The sequence below is a fragment of the Gekko japonicus genome, unplaced genomic scaffold (genome assembly GCF_001447785.1).
Source record: "Gekko japonicus isolate JY-2015 unplaced genomic scaffold, Gekko_japonicus_V1.1 scaffold241, whole genome shotgun sequence".
Taxonomy (NCBI): Eukaryota; Metazoa; Chordata; class Lepidosauria; order Squamata; family Gekkonidae; genus Gekko; species Gekko japonicus.
The window spans coordinates 438058-453753 of NW_015160216.1; the positions used below are offsets into that span (position 1 = coordinate 438058).

Genomic DNA, 15696 nt, shown 5'->3' on the forward strand with positions numbered 1-15696 from the left:
CTTTAAAAGTTCATGAGTTTTCAGTATACAGATTGAAAACTTCATTTCCCTCTTGAGAGTTCTGGCACCTCTTTTTCCAAAAGAAAAAAGAAGAAGAAAAGCCCTGGCCTCTGGTATCATTCTCAGGATGCATTCCTGGCTTAGATCTTCTGCACTCCCCCAAGGCACTAGGGCCAAGATCGAGGAGCTTCCATTCGAAAGTCAAGAGGTGTCCAGTGAGTGGATGGATGATATGCTAGATCACAGCTGCAAAAACAAACTCACCGCAAAATCACTTGGCATTACTTCAACAGCTACTCAGCCCTATAAGCAGTGGTACTTCCCAAGACACTCTAGTTCATACAGATTCTCTGACTATAGATTTCAGGCCCCTCAAAACCCTCAGCAACCCTATAGATCTTTCTACACCCAGCATACTGATAGTAGAAAGCCCCCCCCCAGCGAAAGGGAAAGCATCCCTCACAATCTCCAAGGGAGCAACACCCAAGAGTGTCTTTGTCTGCTTGACTGATATGGGAAATTTTCTTTTTGGACTGGTTGTCCACTTTCATAAATGTTTGGATTATTATCACAGATGATTCTTGGATTCCATCGGTAATAAAGAAAAGGATTACTTCATGGAGTTTGCTTCCATGCCTCCACTTCACCCCACAGGGACTCTCAGCACCCTCCTCATTTCTATCGCAGGAGGTCTCCTCCCTTCTGTCCAAGGGAGCTATTACTAAACTGTCTCCATGTGCTAAGGGGTCGGGTTTCTTTTCTAGGTTCTTTGCTGTTGACAAGGGAGGTGGGAAAAGACCTATCCTTGACCTAAACAAACATGTACATGTTTGTAAGTTCCGCATGTTCTCCCTGCAGGAGAACTTACCTCTATTAGAATGAGGTTTATGGTTTTCAGTCTTCGATCTGAAGGATACCTATTTTCATATAGCAATCAATAAAGCTTGTAGAAAATGCCTCAGGTTCATTTATAAGGATGAGGCCTTACAAATATAAGGTCCTACCTTTTGGACTGGCCACCACACCCAGGGTGGTCACTAAGTGTATTTTGGTGGTTATGACACATCTTAGGTTGAGAGGTTGCACCATCTACCCCTAGCTCGATGACTGGCTGTTACTAACAAACTCCAAAGACAGTTTAGAACATGATCTACAAATTGCACCCTACACCATTCAGGAGCTGGGTTTCTTCATTAACTGGGAGAAGTCCTGTCTTTCTCCGTTCTAAGTCGATGTATAAACCTTTCAAACCCATGGCAAAGTCTGACTTGTCATTCCTTTCTTACAAGACTGTTTTCTTAGTAGTGGTCACTTCCACACATATGATGGGGGACCTGAGTGCATTAAGATGCAACTCACCTTTTACCAAATTCCATGCAGACAAGGAGGTGTTAAGGCCCAGTCTAGATTTTTTGCCCAAAGTGGTCTGTAGGTTTCATATCAATCAGGATATAGTCTTTCCAGGGTTTTTTCCCCCACGCCCGACCTCCACTGCTGAACAAACACTACACACATTATCAGGCAGGCACTCCTTTTTTATTTAAAATGAACAAAGCAGTTTAGGAAGTATCGGAAGCTCTTTGGGTTTTTTAAGGGTAAAAATAAGGGGAAAGCAGCAACATCCCAATCAGTGTCTAGGTGGTTAGTAGCCACTATCAAAACATTATATAGTGAAGCCTGTTTGCCTTATCCTATCGAACTGAAGGCCCATTCTACTACAGCAAAAGCCTCGTTAGCAGCTTTCCTGTCCCAGCTGTCCCTCAACAATGTCTGCAAAGCGGCTACCTTCCGCGCTTATTCATCATTATTTTATGAATGTGGATGCTCAGAATGAGGCAGCTGTTGAACAAGTGGCCCTACAATCTATCTTCTGCTTATCAGCCCACAGCTGCCTCCTTGGTATAAGTAAGCTTGCTATTCTCTCATGTGGGGCTGCACAGAAGCCACGACAATGAAAATGGGGTTGCATTGACCTGTAACTGTTGTTCATCAAGTGGTCTTCTGTGCAAGCACACAACCCTCCTTCCTTTCCCCGCCATGGGCTGACCTGCTATGGTCTCTAGCTCCTCATGGCAGCAAAGAGGGAACTGAGGGAAGAGTGCTCACCCTGCCTCCATCACGTGATCCTTTGGGTGGGAAAAAGGATACACTGTGAGTGGAGGGGAGGGGGGGAAATCTTAGGCTCTAGAAAAATCTAAGAAAAGCTTGGTAGCTCTTCCCTCAGCTGGCCTATGACTGTGCAGTCCCATGTGTGCCTGCACAGAAGACCACTCGATGAACAGTGGTTACAGGTAAGTGCAACCCCATTTTCCATGATATTATGTATGACTAAAAGTCAGGCTGGGGAACCCCTGAACCAATTCCTGTCACGCATCGTCTAGTTTGGCCTCAGTTGAATGGCTTTGACATTGAATTGGAAAGTTGCTTGTTTTGTGCTATGAATTTAAAAGGTTTGTGATTTTATCATTCCTGTTTGTCTCCATATAATGTGGGCACAAGGCTGCTCACAGTAATACAACTATCTCACTGTCTCATGTACATTTCCGTCAATCAGTGTTTTTCTTAATCCCTAGCCAACACCCATGGATTCTGAAGCAATGATATATTAATTACTAGATTGTATGTACTTTTCCTGTTTCACTGAATCATTTTTTAGGGTAATGACATTCAGACAGCACATCATTCAAAGTCAGGAAACTTTGCAGCCATGCCCAAGACATTTTGCAATAGATACTAAAATATTGCTGGCAGAAGCTGAAAGAGAAACAGGGGGAAAAGTTATATGAGCTTTTAAAAAGTTGTAAAACATTGTAAACTTGTGATTAGGGGATGCCAATTTGAAGTGGCAATTCATTATCCTGTGCCCTTAAAGATGAGGGTGTAGGGCCCCAGTGTGACCTAAGCCTCCTCCTTTAATTATGGGCCACTGGATTTCCACAGGGATTCTTGGCAGTATTACTGGGCATTTTAGGGTTTCCTTACACTGTTTTTTCTGCTCTTAAAGTTATTTTACTGTGCCAAACAATGCAGTGCCATGATGGGAATTGTCTGTTCACAGACGTCCACCTTTTCTATTTTTGTTTTAGTTTTCCTTCAATTGCTGCATTTGCCCAGTTCTTCAGTGATAAATAAAAGTAATTTCATTTCAATATTTGAAAAGCCAAAGTTCCCCAGGAGACAAGTTCAACTGAATTATGAAAGGGAGAATGTGAATACAACATGGCCAAAGATCAGCATCTTCAAGTCCTATTCATTTCTTTAAGCATCATTCCCCATATTTAAGTTTTGCCAGGTCCTTGTGTGTCTACATAGTAATTTCATGTTGAAACCAAGAAGTACTTGCCAGCATCTCAGTACATAAGAATATCAACAGCTTGGATCCACCATTAATTTCCACTGACAGAAGGGATTTCTGTCTTTGGAGAGTGATTTCCTTGCTTCTCCGTTCCTACTTGCAGCCCAAAATGTTGCACAAAATGCTGCTCCTGAGTCCAGAGGAACCTGTAGGAATCACATAAGGGGGAGTTGGAGAGGAGTAAATAATGAAAATCACCCTCACAATATTTCTACTTTAAATCAGATTTAAATGGAAAGCCAGTGTGGTGTAGTTATCAGACTAGAATCCCTATTCTGCTGTGGAAGATCACTGGCCGATCTTGGGCTTGTCATGCTCCCTGAGCCTAATTTACTTCACAGTAGATCAAGATGGATAGCCATGTTAGTCTGTCTGTAGCAGCAGAAAAGAGTAAAAGTCCAGTAGCACCTTAAAGACTAACAAAATACGTGCCAGAGTGTGGTGAGCAGTGACTCATGAAAGCTCATGCTCTACCACAAATATTGTTAGTCTTTAAGGTGCTACTGGACTTGGACTCTTTTCTGCTGCTCCTTCACAGTAAATTGTGCTGTGGTATACTTGTTTGGGTTTTTTTCCCCCTGTTGCTTATTGATTTGTAGCCTTCATGCTTCAGCCACTGGCCCTGGATTCCTGATGTGTGTTTCTATATTATACATGTTTTTTTAAAAAAAACTGTAGGGAGCAACCTAAACAGGTCTACATGAAAGTAAGTCCCATTTTCTTCAGCTTACTTTTAGGAATGTGTTCTTAAGATTGTAGCTGTTGTGGCCATGGCATGCTGAATTCTGACTGTGTCTGCTGTGAGTTCTGAGATGAAAGTGTTCAAACAAATATTTACATAAAACCTTAGGTTTTCAGGGTCAATCCACACATACAAAATGTCCATAACAGATGCAATATATCTTACAAATTAGCATATGATACATATATAATTTGTTGTGCCCTAATAAAAGCCCCTACTAAGTGTAGGTTCCTGCAACATATACATATAAACATGGCAAAATATACATGTAGACATGTATTCAGTCCCAAATACATGTTCATTTGCAGTTTGAACATGTATTCCGTCATATTCAGTCATTTGCAGCTTCCAAAGCCAAAATTTAAAATATCTGGGAATGTATTTATTTATATTCGTAAATAACGTTTTCCCCCCCCAAGTGCTCAAAATGTTTCACATTCATGTAAAGTAAGCCAGTATTATTGCTTCTGTTATGTGGGATGCTTGATATTTGTAGAAAGAAAGAAAAAATATTTTTTCTTATTTTCTTCCTAGTTATGAATTCCTTGTGATACCTAGCAACCCTCTTGGTGAAGGTCCAAGTAGTGAAACAAAGCCATTTAAAACAGAATCAGGTATGAGTTTAATTTAATGCATCAATTAGCTGGCACCCTTTAAAATATTAAAATGCAAAATACCATAGCATTTTTTCTTATTTTCTTCCTAGTTATGAATTCCTTGTGATACCTAGCAACCCTCTTGGTGAAGGTCCAAGTAGTGAAACAAAGCCATTTAAAACAGAATCAGGTATGAGTTTCATTTAGTGCATCAATTAGCTGGCACCCTTTAAAATATTAAAATGCAAAATAACATAGCAATTTTTACATTCATAGGTACTGGAACATCACTTTAGACTGACCTGCATCGTCCAATAAATAACATTTTTAAAAGCACTGCCCTGCAGTGGTTCTAAGTCCTTGGGCAGCTGATTTGCTGAGTTTAGATTTGCATTATTTCTGCCCTGACATCTAAACCATGTTAGTATTGTACAAACTATAATTCTCATAAATTACAGCCAAATCCTTTTCCAGTGTGTTTCTGTAATGCTACAAGTTATTTTGCGGTCTGATCTAGTATTTGTTTTTCCTTCCTTCTTAGCGGACCCAAGAGTGAATGAGCAAATTTCAAGTAAGTCCTTATACCTATAGCATACTCTAATGAGAACATACTTGTACAGTGAGATAATGTATAGCTTTATGACAGAGTGGAACTGAAATAGAAAGGCATTCACACATGATTTCACTTTTTCAGCCTATGCCTTTTGCAAAGTATTCCTGCCATGCTAAATGTTTACCTGAGAACGGCCTAATCAACGTGATGTGGCTCTCCAGAGGCAGCTCCGATGGCTCAGAACCAATGGGCAGAAATGAGCCAGGCACAGCTCATATTTTCTCAGTCCTGTCATTAAATAAAAAGACGGGCCAGCAAAATGAGAAGGCTGCTTCTCACTACATAAGTGATTTAGCAGACGCAGCAATCCGTTGCCATTATGCTGTAGAAAATTTGCCATCAACCTCTGCTTCTAGAGAGCTCTGAAAACACTGGGCCCCTCTGTAAAAAACAACTGCAGCGCATATGGCAGTATAAGTTCCACATCAGAACCGGGTCCCTTAATTCATGTTGATTACTCACATTTAACATTCTGTAGTAGCATGCTTCCTTTCTGCAGTATCTGAGTTTGTTCATTAGATACCAGTTGGAGATGATTAATGTACGGGTTTGGATTAGACACAGGGCTTTTTTCCCTGGGGGAATGCACCAGTACAGAGTTCCGGAACCTCTTTGACAAAATTCTTTTTAAAAATGTTTAAAAGTTAGATACCATACCAAACCATGGTTAAAGAAGCCTAACGCTGTGGTATAGTGTCACGTCTGAATTAACAAACTATCATGCTATCCACCAGCAAACCAGAAACTGAAAGCATGGTTTGAAATGAGCCTGTAAATCGTGCGTTACAGTTTACAGCCACGAGTAAGCCACAGTTGCAGCACTTTCTGCCCCCAGGTGCCCCTGAACCACTCTACATAGTAGTCCTGAGCAGGTGGGAAACAAAAGCAGCCAAGCAACTGTAAACCAGGATTTGCCTTTTGTATGAAGGGCAAAGCCAGGAAAGAAAGGAGGAAGCCCTTCATACTGCCAAGTCAAACATACAAAAATACAGCCAGATAAAATGGGGGGGGGACATCCAATGAAATCCCACTGAACCCACTAAAGAGTGGCCAAAGGCAAAAGTCCAGAAAAATTATGGTTTGCTAGCAGATTCCATTTTGAATAACTATCAGATAATTAAGTTAACTATTTATGCCCTGACCTGGATAGCCCAGGCTAGCTCAGTCTCATCAGATCTTGGAAGGTAAGCAGGGTCAGCCCAGGTCAGTATTCGGATGGGAACCCACCAAGGAACACCAGGGTCACTACACAGAGGCAGGCAATGGCAAACCACCTCTGAATGTCTCTTGCCTTGAAAACCCTACGAGGTCACCATAAGTCGGCTGCAACTTGTTAGCAAAGAACATGTATATTCTAAAAGAGAGAGCAAAAAGTCACCCAATCCTGTTTATCAGAGCTCATCAGTAGAATATTGGAACTTCACAAAATTGCTGCTGATCATTCTTTTGCATGTGTAAATGACTGCAAATTCCTGATGCTTTTGTTATTAAAGCTGTATTGTGAATGTAGGCTTGCTGTGTCTGAAACTTGGGGGGGGATTAATTATGACATTTCCTTACAGAACACTGCCATTAAGATACACAGCTCTAAATCACAAGTTTTCTCTCATGCCCAAACATAACTCAAGGTTGCAGCTGGGCATATTTATCTCACTGTAATACATTAAACTACTTTTATAGGCTAGGAAATTTGTAAATAACTATTTATATGGAGGCAGAATTATCTGGAGCCATGTTCTGACCTAGATAGCCCAGGCTAGCCCGATCTTGTTAGATCTTGGAAACTAAGCAGGATTGGCCTTAGCTAGTATTCAGAAGGGAGACCACCAAGGAATACCAAGGTTGTGACATGGAGCCAGGCGATGGCAAACCATCTCAGAACGTCTCTTGTCTTGAAAACCCCACAGGGTCACCACAAGTCAGCAGGGACTTGACACCAAAATAATAATAATTCATATGCCCTCCCCATTTACCTCCAGAGGATCTTACTTTAACAATAAAAGAAGTGTGATTCAGAGGATAGCTGTGTTGGTCTGAAGCAATAGAACAAAGTTTTAGTCCAGTAGCATCTTTAAGACCAGAAAAGTTTAATTCTGGGTTTCATGTGCATGCACACTTCTTTTTTCCACAGCTTCAGTTCTGGAGTTGAGCTGGGCTGGGACTGTAGAAAAGTGCCTGGAGCTATGCATTTTGGGGGGGGTGGAAGTGGGGTATAAGGCACAAGAAGGAGGGGGGGATTCAGTGCCCTACTCTCATGTGATTGTTTTACTGTTAAAGAAAAACACCTCCCATTTTCTATATGAATGGTACAAGTTAAAATAGAGGATAGAAAGGATGAGAACAATGTAAGCTTTTTTGGGTCTCGATTGAGGAGAAAGGTGGTGTGGTATAAATGAAGTAAATAAATAAATGAAAAAAGAAACACATCTGCCCATCTCTTGTCTAGTCTGGCCCTGAGTTTAGTCAGACATAACATTTGTTCAGCATATTAGGGCCATAAATCCAGTCTAACTCTAGAGTAATAGTATTGTGGTAGAGCTACTTCAGTTACGCACCAAAGAGCTGCATAGCTCATGAGTTCCCAAAGTACACTTCAAGGGACACTAGTGTCCCTTGTTTGCTAATAATGTTAACAAGTTCTTAGTAAGCTCTTTTTATCTGGATTTCACTATTTGTGCCACACACATTTTTGGTATGCTGTAGCCAATAGTTTATTTTTTGATCCATTGCAGTGGGGAAAGATGCAATTTGGACTGAAATCAAATTCAATTCTGATGACTACTCTGAATGCAAAGGAAAACAGTATGTCAAGAGGACTTGGTACAAAAAGTTTGTCGGTGTACAACTATGCAACTCTCTGAGGTACAAAATTTACCTCAGTGATTCACTTACAGGTATGTAATCCAAGGCAGTCTCACTGAAATGCTCACATGGAAGTTTGTAGAATAGCTGGAGCTAGGACATTATTTATCATTTATAACCTATAAACACCTATAAAAACATTATTAGCCACTCTGTATGATAAAATCAAACAAGTTTTTCCCCCTGCAAGCTCAGAATCAAAAAATTAAAAACCAAGACTTCACTGCTGAGGTCCTATGAGTTTCCATAGGCAGTATCCAACGTTTTCCTGAGTTCTCAAGGGTGCAGGATCCACCTGAAGAAACAGCTGTGCAAGTCAGTTGTCAGTAGTGAGGAGGAACAAGGGGGATGACATTGACCTCTTACATTAATGGAGATGCACTTGCAGAAGAGGAAGGAGGATCAATTTCACCCCTTTCTCCTTCCTCACTATAGCCCCACCCAAGCATGTCATGTGCTTGTCATATGACAAACAGGACTGTGGAATGGACTAGCCCCACTTGCTTTATCTCTGTTGCTGCACATCACTCCATACTGCAACACAACTATGCATGCCTGTCATGGAGTCGAGTTTTTGGAACTGTATTCTTAATGAGCATATGGCAAGTGTGTTACAGACAAGTGACTGGTGTGGTATGAGTGGACAGAAGTTGCCACCTGATCAACAGGTGGGTTATACAGCAAATGCAGCATGCACACAGGTCTTGAGCAGAGGCACAGTGACCACAAACATGGAGAGCTTTTATCTGTCCATCAGTGTAATATGCCATTTTACAAAATTATAGAAGTGCAGAGCAGCAGGTGACCTACAGGTCCTCCACCCCTCAATGCTCATTGAAAGTAAATGTGTATATGCATTTCCAATCTCTGGTTTATTTTAGTGTCTCTCCTAATGTAAACCTGCCAGCAGCCACTATAGACCTCATTTAGCAAACTTCTAGAATAAGCATTTCAAGAAATGGCATTTATAGAAAGAGGGGGGGAGGTTAACTTTTGCATCTTTCCTTAAGTGGTTGTGGAAAGGACCCTGAAATAAAAAGAAGAAGAAAAAAGAAAACTGGAATGCTAACATCAAACTGAAAATGTAAATATCACTAGAGGCAATTTCCCACATCAAAAGTGCAACACCACAATGAGAATTGCCACAAATCATTGACTACTCAGAGTGATCTAACATGGTTATCACTCTGTTTTAAGAACAATGTGTGAAAGTAGCCAGGTTTTGTTCTCTGGCCTATGTCACTAGCTGTCACACACAGTGCCATCGCTGCCTTTACAACCTGATGTGATGGAGTTTGCTAAGTTCAACAAATATGAGTCTATGAAAGTATCTGGACCCATGAAAGGCATGCCTTTATGTGTGGATCCCTGGCTGGATGAGAAACTGAAACAAATAAGTCATGTGCATGTGTTTCTCCTCCCTGAGTCAGCTATTGTGCCTGCAGTCCTTTAAAAAAAACTGTACTCATCAGCAGTTTGAATTTAGGCTGCCCTCCTCACTGTTCAAAGCCCCTTCGCTGAATAGCTGACTGGTACAATTACTGCTTTTTGATGGGGTTCCCCTGTTAAATCATCACCAGAGTGTTTACTACTTTTGCGTGGCTTTGTAACTCACTTCCTCTGTTGCATTTGTGTACATCAAATCCCACTTGCGGGGAGGGTGGGATATTCAATAAAATAAATAAAATAAAATAAGTAACTTCTACCATTGCTTATACAATGCTTTGTGGCTTGGAACAACCAAGAATCAAACTATTAAAATATATATTTTGAGAAAATGTAGCTATCATAGTCATATATTGAAAAGTACTGAGACTTACTAGTGAATTCAGCTCTCATACTTTATTAGGTGAAGAACAAGACGAAAAAGCCCGGCTCGCAGGCCGGCTTATATACGCATAACTCCACACCCCAAATACACCCCCACACCAGTGATATGCTATTTACAGTGGCCAAGGGTTCCATAGGCCCTCGGCCGGGAGCCTAGCCCTCCGATTGGTGCGGACTAGGATCCATTCAGTCCATTGTCTAAGGAGCGAAGCTCGAAGACTTTGCACGACTGCGTGGAGCCCTTGCCCTGCACGCAGTTGGGGCTGAATACATTACATATATAATATAGCATGCTAATATATGTATCTAATTCCCAACTGTGCTTCCTATGTGCAGATACATTCACCTTAAACCTTTCTGCAAACTTGGGTGACCCCCTAGGTTTGCAGAAAAATCTGAAAAGTTAAAAAAGACCTGTGAAAGACTGAGATGCTAGTTGGAGGGTCACTCCCAAGACTTGATGGTGTCCAGCTGACAGCTGTAGCCTCTGTAAAGAGCCTCAGGGTGTGGTTGAATTCTGCACGATAAACAAGTGTCCATGGTAGCACAGTTGGTGTTTTTTTCACCTACGTCTCGCCTGCCAGCTGGCTCCTTGTCTGGGTCAGACCTTACCACATTGTTCCATGCAATAGTTACCTCCAGATTGCTACTATAATTCACTCTATGTAGGGCTATCCTTGAAAATGTTTTGGAGACTGCCAGTGGTCCAAAATGCAGCTGTCAGGTTGCTGTCCAGAACATCATGGTCAACTCATTTTACTCCAATTTTGTGGCAGTTCCACTGGATACCAATTAGTCTTTGGTTCCAATTCAAAGTGTTGATGTTAACCTTTAAAGCCATTAATAAGTTTGGGACCTTCATACCTACAGGACTGCTTCCCCCATTACAACCTCCGCACTCCCTTTGGTCATCCTCTAGGGGCCCTTTTTCAGGTGCCCGGTCCCAGGATGACTCGGTTAGCCTTCTCATTCGTGGCCCTTACCCTATGGAATGCACTCTCTGATGACACCTGTGCCCTGGTGGACTTGTTTAGTTTTCACAAGGCATGCAAGGTCGAAATGTTTAGGCTAGCCTTTGGCGTTTACTCTACATATCTGGATTGTTTTTGTTAGTGGTGTGGTGTCTGCCACATATTTAAATAATTTAACATTTTAACATTTTGAATTTGTTATCTTTTTTTAAAAAAAACCTGATTTATATAGTTTTAATGTTGTAAGTTGCCACCAGGCCCTTTGGGTGAGTGGCAACTAAAAAAAAATCTAATAAATAAATAGATGTGACTTACACACAAAAAACCCCAGCAAAAACATCTACTATGCTAGCATTATTCCAGTAGTGGGCAATATTGGTTAACAGTTATATTGAACCTTTTCAGATGTATTAGTACTTGCTGCTATATCCATGTTTTAATGGAATAGAATTTTATCTGCAGATAATGAGTCTTCCATTGAAGTATTTATATATCCCACTGAACATATATTTAACTAGGGAGCAAAGCCCATTGTGGACAAAGACAACAAGCCCTAGAAAGGTAGGGTGGGTGGGTGGTAGATAGATAGGTAGATGGATAGATAGAGGGGTTTGGAGAAAGAGGAAGGAAGGAAGGAAGGAAGGAAGGAAGGAAGGAAGGAAGGAAGGAAGGAAGGAAGGAAGTGAGAGAGGGAAAGAATGAAGGGAGATAGGGAAAAAGAAAGAGAGAGTGAGGAAGGGGGGTAGTGGGGAAAAAGGGGCGGCGGGGGTTGGCTCAGCGCCGCTGCCACCCCATGCCTGCTGCCCCCGGAAAGCTGGCAAAGGTGGGGGGAGCAGCGAAAATTAACGGGCTGGCGGGGGTTGGCTCAGCGCCGCCATCGTCACCCCTCGCCTGCTGCCCCCGAAAGCTGGTGAAGGTGGGGGGGAGCGGCGAAAATGGGCTGGTGGGGGTTGGCTCAGCGTTGCTGCCTCTGGCCTGCTGCCCCCGAAAGTTGGCGAAGGTGGGGGGGAGCGGCAAAAACAGGCCGGCAGGGGTTGGCTCAGTGCCGCTGCCCCTCGGCTGCTGTCTCCGGAAGCCTGTAGGGCTCCGAGGGGTCTTTGAAGCCGGGGGAGGGTGTGCGGGTGGGGGGAAACAGGCGTGCGATAAAGGTGGGGGGATCAGGCCGCGGCGAGCGGTGATGAGCTCCCGGCGGCGGCCTTCCACTGATTCCCTCCAGCCCTGGCTAGTTGGGCGGGGGGGGAGTCAGGTGGCGGCGTGCGGCTTATCGGCGGCGCTCTTCAAGTGCTCCTCGGTTCCACTCACCCACCAGGTGGTTTTCAGCAGTAGTCTGACATCTGAGGGGACCGGGTGCAGAGGCAGGGCTACAGCCTTTGTGTTCTGAGGTGGGACTTAGGCGACAGGGCCAATGGAAGGTGGGGAAGCTTCTGACGGACAGTTCAAGCCTCCAAACACTGTTGGTGCGCATTTTCTCTCCACTGCGTCTGATGCTGCGTCTTACTTAATTATATATAAGGGAGAGGTTAGTCTGATCCAGCATGGGGCCCTTTCCTACACCTAGGAAAGGTTTTCACAAACATGTATTTCTAACTAGATGAGGAATTGTGCCTACTGCTTCCACTCCCCCAGTCATGCATAGCTGTGTAAAAAACAGGAAATTGTGCAGTTAGCTGATTGGAACAGAGAGTGGGGAGCTCTCTTCCTTTTAAGGAGGGCTATAAATATTTCTTTAATCTTCTTCTAACACAGTAGAAGAGAGTAAGAGTCCAGTAGCACCTTAAAGACTAACAAGATTTGTGGTAGGGTATGAGCTTTTGTGAGTCACTGCTCACATCTTCAGATACTCTTTTCTACTACTACATACAAACTAACACGGCTACCCATCTTGATCTTCTTCTAATGGTATTTAAACGTTCTTTTTAAACAAATTCTTAATGTTTTCAGGGAAATTTTATAATATAGGTGATCAAAGAGGACATGGAGAAGACCATTGCCAATTTGTGGACTCATATTTTGATGGAAAGACAGGGCAACAGGTTCCGCCAGATCAACTACCTACTAAAGAGGGTACGTCAACAGGCCCTTTAAAGAAGAAAATATTTGAAACTATGAGATTGTGAGAGTGTCCCTTGATGTTCACGTGACTAAATTAAATGCTTTAAAGTGTGCATAACATACAAGAGCAAACTCCTGTTTGAAAATGTGTACTGTACACAAGGGAACAGGATTAGGTGTGGCTCCTCAACTAGAAACAAATCTAGGTGTAATGTGTGAAAAGGCCTGAAAGTTTAAGACAAATTATTTTTGTACTGACTACAAAAAACAGGCCTCATCAACTATAATGAGCAGTTAATGTTAAAATTAGACCTGAATAGACAAGAGTACTAATGGCCATAAATCTCAAGCCTTAAACTTTTATTTAGCAACTACACTGGTTCAAATAATATATACATGGCAATCTCAATGTTCAGTAAATATCAGTGCCATTATCACAGATTGGGTTGGATCCAGCAATCACGGGCAATGGCTGTGGATCTTCCCTACAATCCCCTCCCCCTCAGCAGCCCTTTTATGTCCTGGAGCAGTTTATTCCCAAAGTCTTGGGACCCCTGTGGACTGCCACTTGAGTGGGAAGAGGATGAATTTGCCCTCTCAGCCTTTTCTATCAGAGCAACTCCACTGATGGAAGAGGAAGGGAGCAGTTTTGTCCCTTTTGCTCTCTTCACTGCAGCACCCCAGCTTGCATAGCTGTTAGTCTATGCAGGTACTGCAACTCTGGGAATAGATTTCTCTGGGGTTGAAAAGGACTGCTGGATGGAAGAAAATGCAAGAGATCCACTACCGTTTACCATTTGTTTTAGTGTACCCCTGAAAATGTAATGTATTATTCAGTTCCTAACAGTTATGCTGCCGTTAAACTTCATATCTTTTCTCCCCCGCCCCCCCAATTTTGATCTACCAGGCTTTTTCAGAGCTTTTCGACAGGAGCCTGTCAAGTTTGGGAAAATAGGAGCTGCGACTCACACTAACTATGTTCACTGGTATGAATGTGGAACTACAATACCTGGGAAATGGTAGAACAAGATGTGAACTGAATGCTGATGGACTGTATCCAACTATGACCAACATAAGACAAATTCCAGTGACTGAAATATGCCATGGTATTACATTTGTCATACTAAAACCTAGTGACAAATATTGTGTCAACTATGTAATTGCATTATCTGCTTAATAGTTGCCCAGATCTACGGTTCTTTTGTAGGAATTAGAAGTTAGAACATGTCCTAAAGTAATGTCTTGGGAAGCTGGCTCCCTACTAGTGTCTTATGGTACCATCTATTGTGAAAGATGTAGTTTATTATTTATCCTTTTTTGGACACTGAGGCACCTTTTGACAAAAAAGATAACAAACGATTATATTCTGAATTGTAGTGATACATATGGCCTAAGTTCATGTTCTGGTTTCTTGCTTTTTTGAGGTACTCTTAAATTATTCAGTCATGGTAGTTTGGTATGTTTTCAACCTTACCCTATAAAGTGGAAGACAATGTGTGTGTTTTTTACTCCAAACTCTGGAAAATTGATGGTGGTGAACTCTTGTACCCATGTACTCAGCAGTCAGTAGACATTACAAATACAGGAAAGCCACACAGATGACTCCTTTACCGCGCATCTGCAGCTGCTGAATGGTCCAGTCTTCTTTACTACTTGGAGCAACAACAGACATTATCTTTGGGTGAAATCCTTTTAATTTGGTTGCCAATAAGGGGTTCTGTAGCCACACATGCTGAGCTGAGCTTTGGCACTGTGGCAAAAGCGTCTGAGACCACAGTGAAAAGGTCTGCTCTTCAAGTCATAATTCCTCCTTGCCTGGAGCTGGCCGTCAAACAGCTTATGTGCCATTTTCTGATATTTACTTTTGCCCCATAATAGCTAACACTACTGGTAAGTTTTGTAAATTTTTGTCTCAATGAATTTTAGCTACTGCCTAATGATAAAAGGTCCCAAAATCTTTTGCTAGGCAAATTAGGTAGAAAATATGCACAAGACTAATCAAGCCAAGTACGAGATCAGTTCTGGATGCTTCATCCCCTAGTATGGGGACCCAAGTATGAGATACCAGTGTCACTTATGAAGGGCATGTGTATATGTCAAGCACAGCTTTCCACCTCCAAAGAACACACAAGGTTTAATCTTTTCTCACTCAGTGTTTCCACAGAAAGCTGCTTATCAACAAATATACACCATTCGTAACTGACACAGTACATAAGCAGCAGCCAACTGACTGTCAAATTAAGAATAAGCAGGTTTACATGTACTCTGACAAACCAATGATCATGGAGTTTTATTTGAATAGAATATAGATCAATGAAGATGTTAGTAAAATAGGTGTACAGTAATTTACCTCCAAAATATACAAAACCACCTACATCAGTTATATTTTAAAAATTTACTTTATATAAAATTGAAAAGTAATGTGATCTGCTTTGTAGAATGGCTATATTAAGACTGTTTTAAAATACAGTAGCTGTCCTTCCCAAAGTGCTATATTTGTACTGCTTAAACATTTAAACATTCTATATATATATATATGTAGGTTTTAAAGGTGTTTATTCAATGTATTAAGATATAAAAAGGAACACAAGGAATTTTGGATGGGCTGTTTATAAGAGAATTTCTTCTAAGTACATTGCAGGTACACTGTACTCTTAATAAAATATTTTTAATCA

The 15696-nt window shown here is 41.8% G+C and overlaps 1 protein-coding gene across 1 annotated transcript in view; it reads left to right on the forward strand.

The window, feature by feature from the left end:
* ABI3BP (ABI family member 3 binding protein) overlaps window positions 1-15499 on the forward strand; it is a 237506-nt gene extending 222007 nt beyond the window's left edge. Inside the window, exons 44-48 of the mRNA XM_015410582.1 lie at window positions 4632-4711; window positions 5235-5264; window positions 8039-8200; window positions 12911-13033; window positions 13929-15499. Coding sequence (XP_015266068.1) covers window positions 4632-4711; window positions 5235-5264; window positions 8039-8200; window positions 12911-13033; window positions 13929-14044 — 511 coding nt within the window. The 3' untranslated portion in view covers window positions 14045-15499. The remainder of the gene's footprint in view (window positions 1-4631; window positions 4712-5234; window positions 5265-8038; window positions 8201-12910; window positions 13034-13928) is intronic.
* The last annotated feature ends 197 nt before the right edge of the window (window positions 15500-15696 follow it).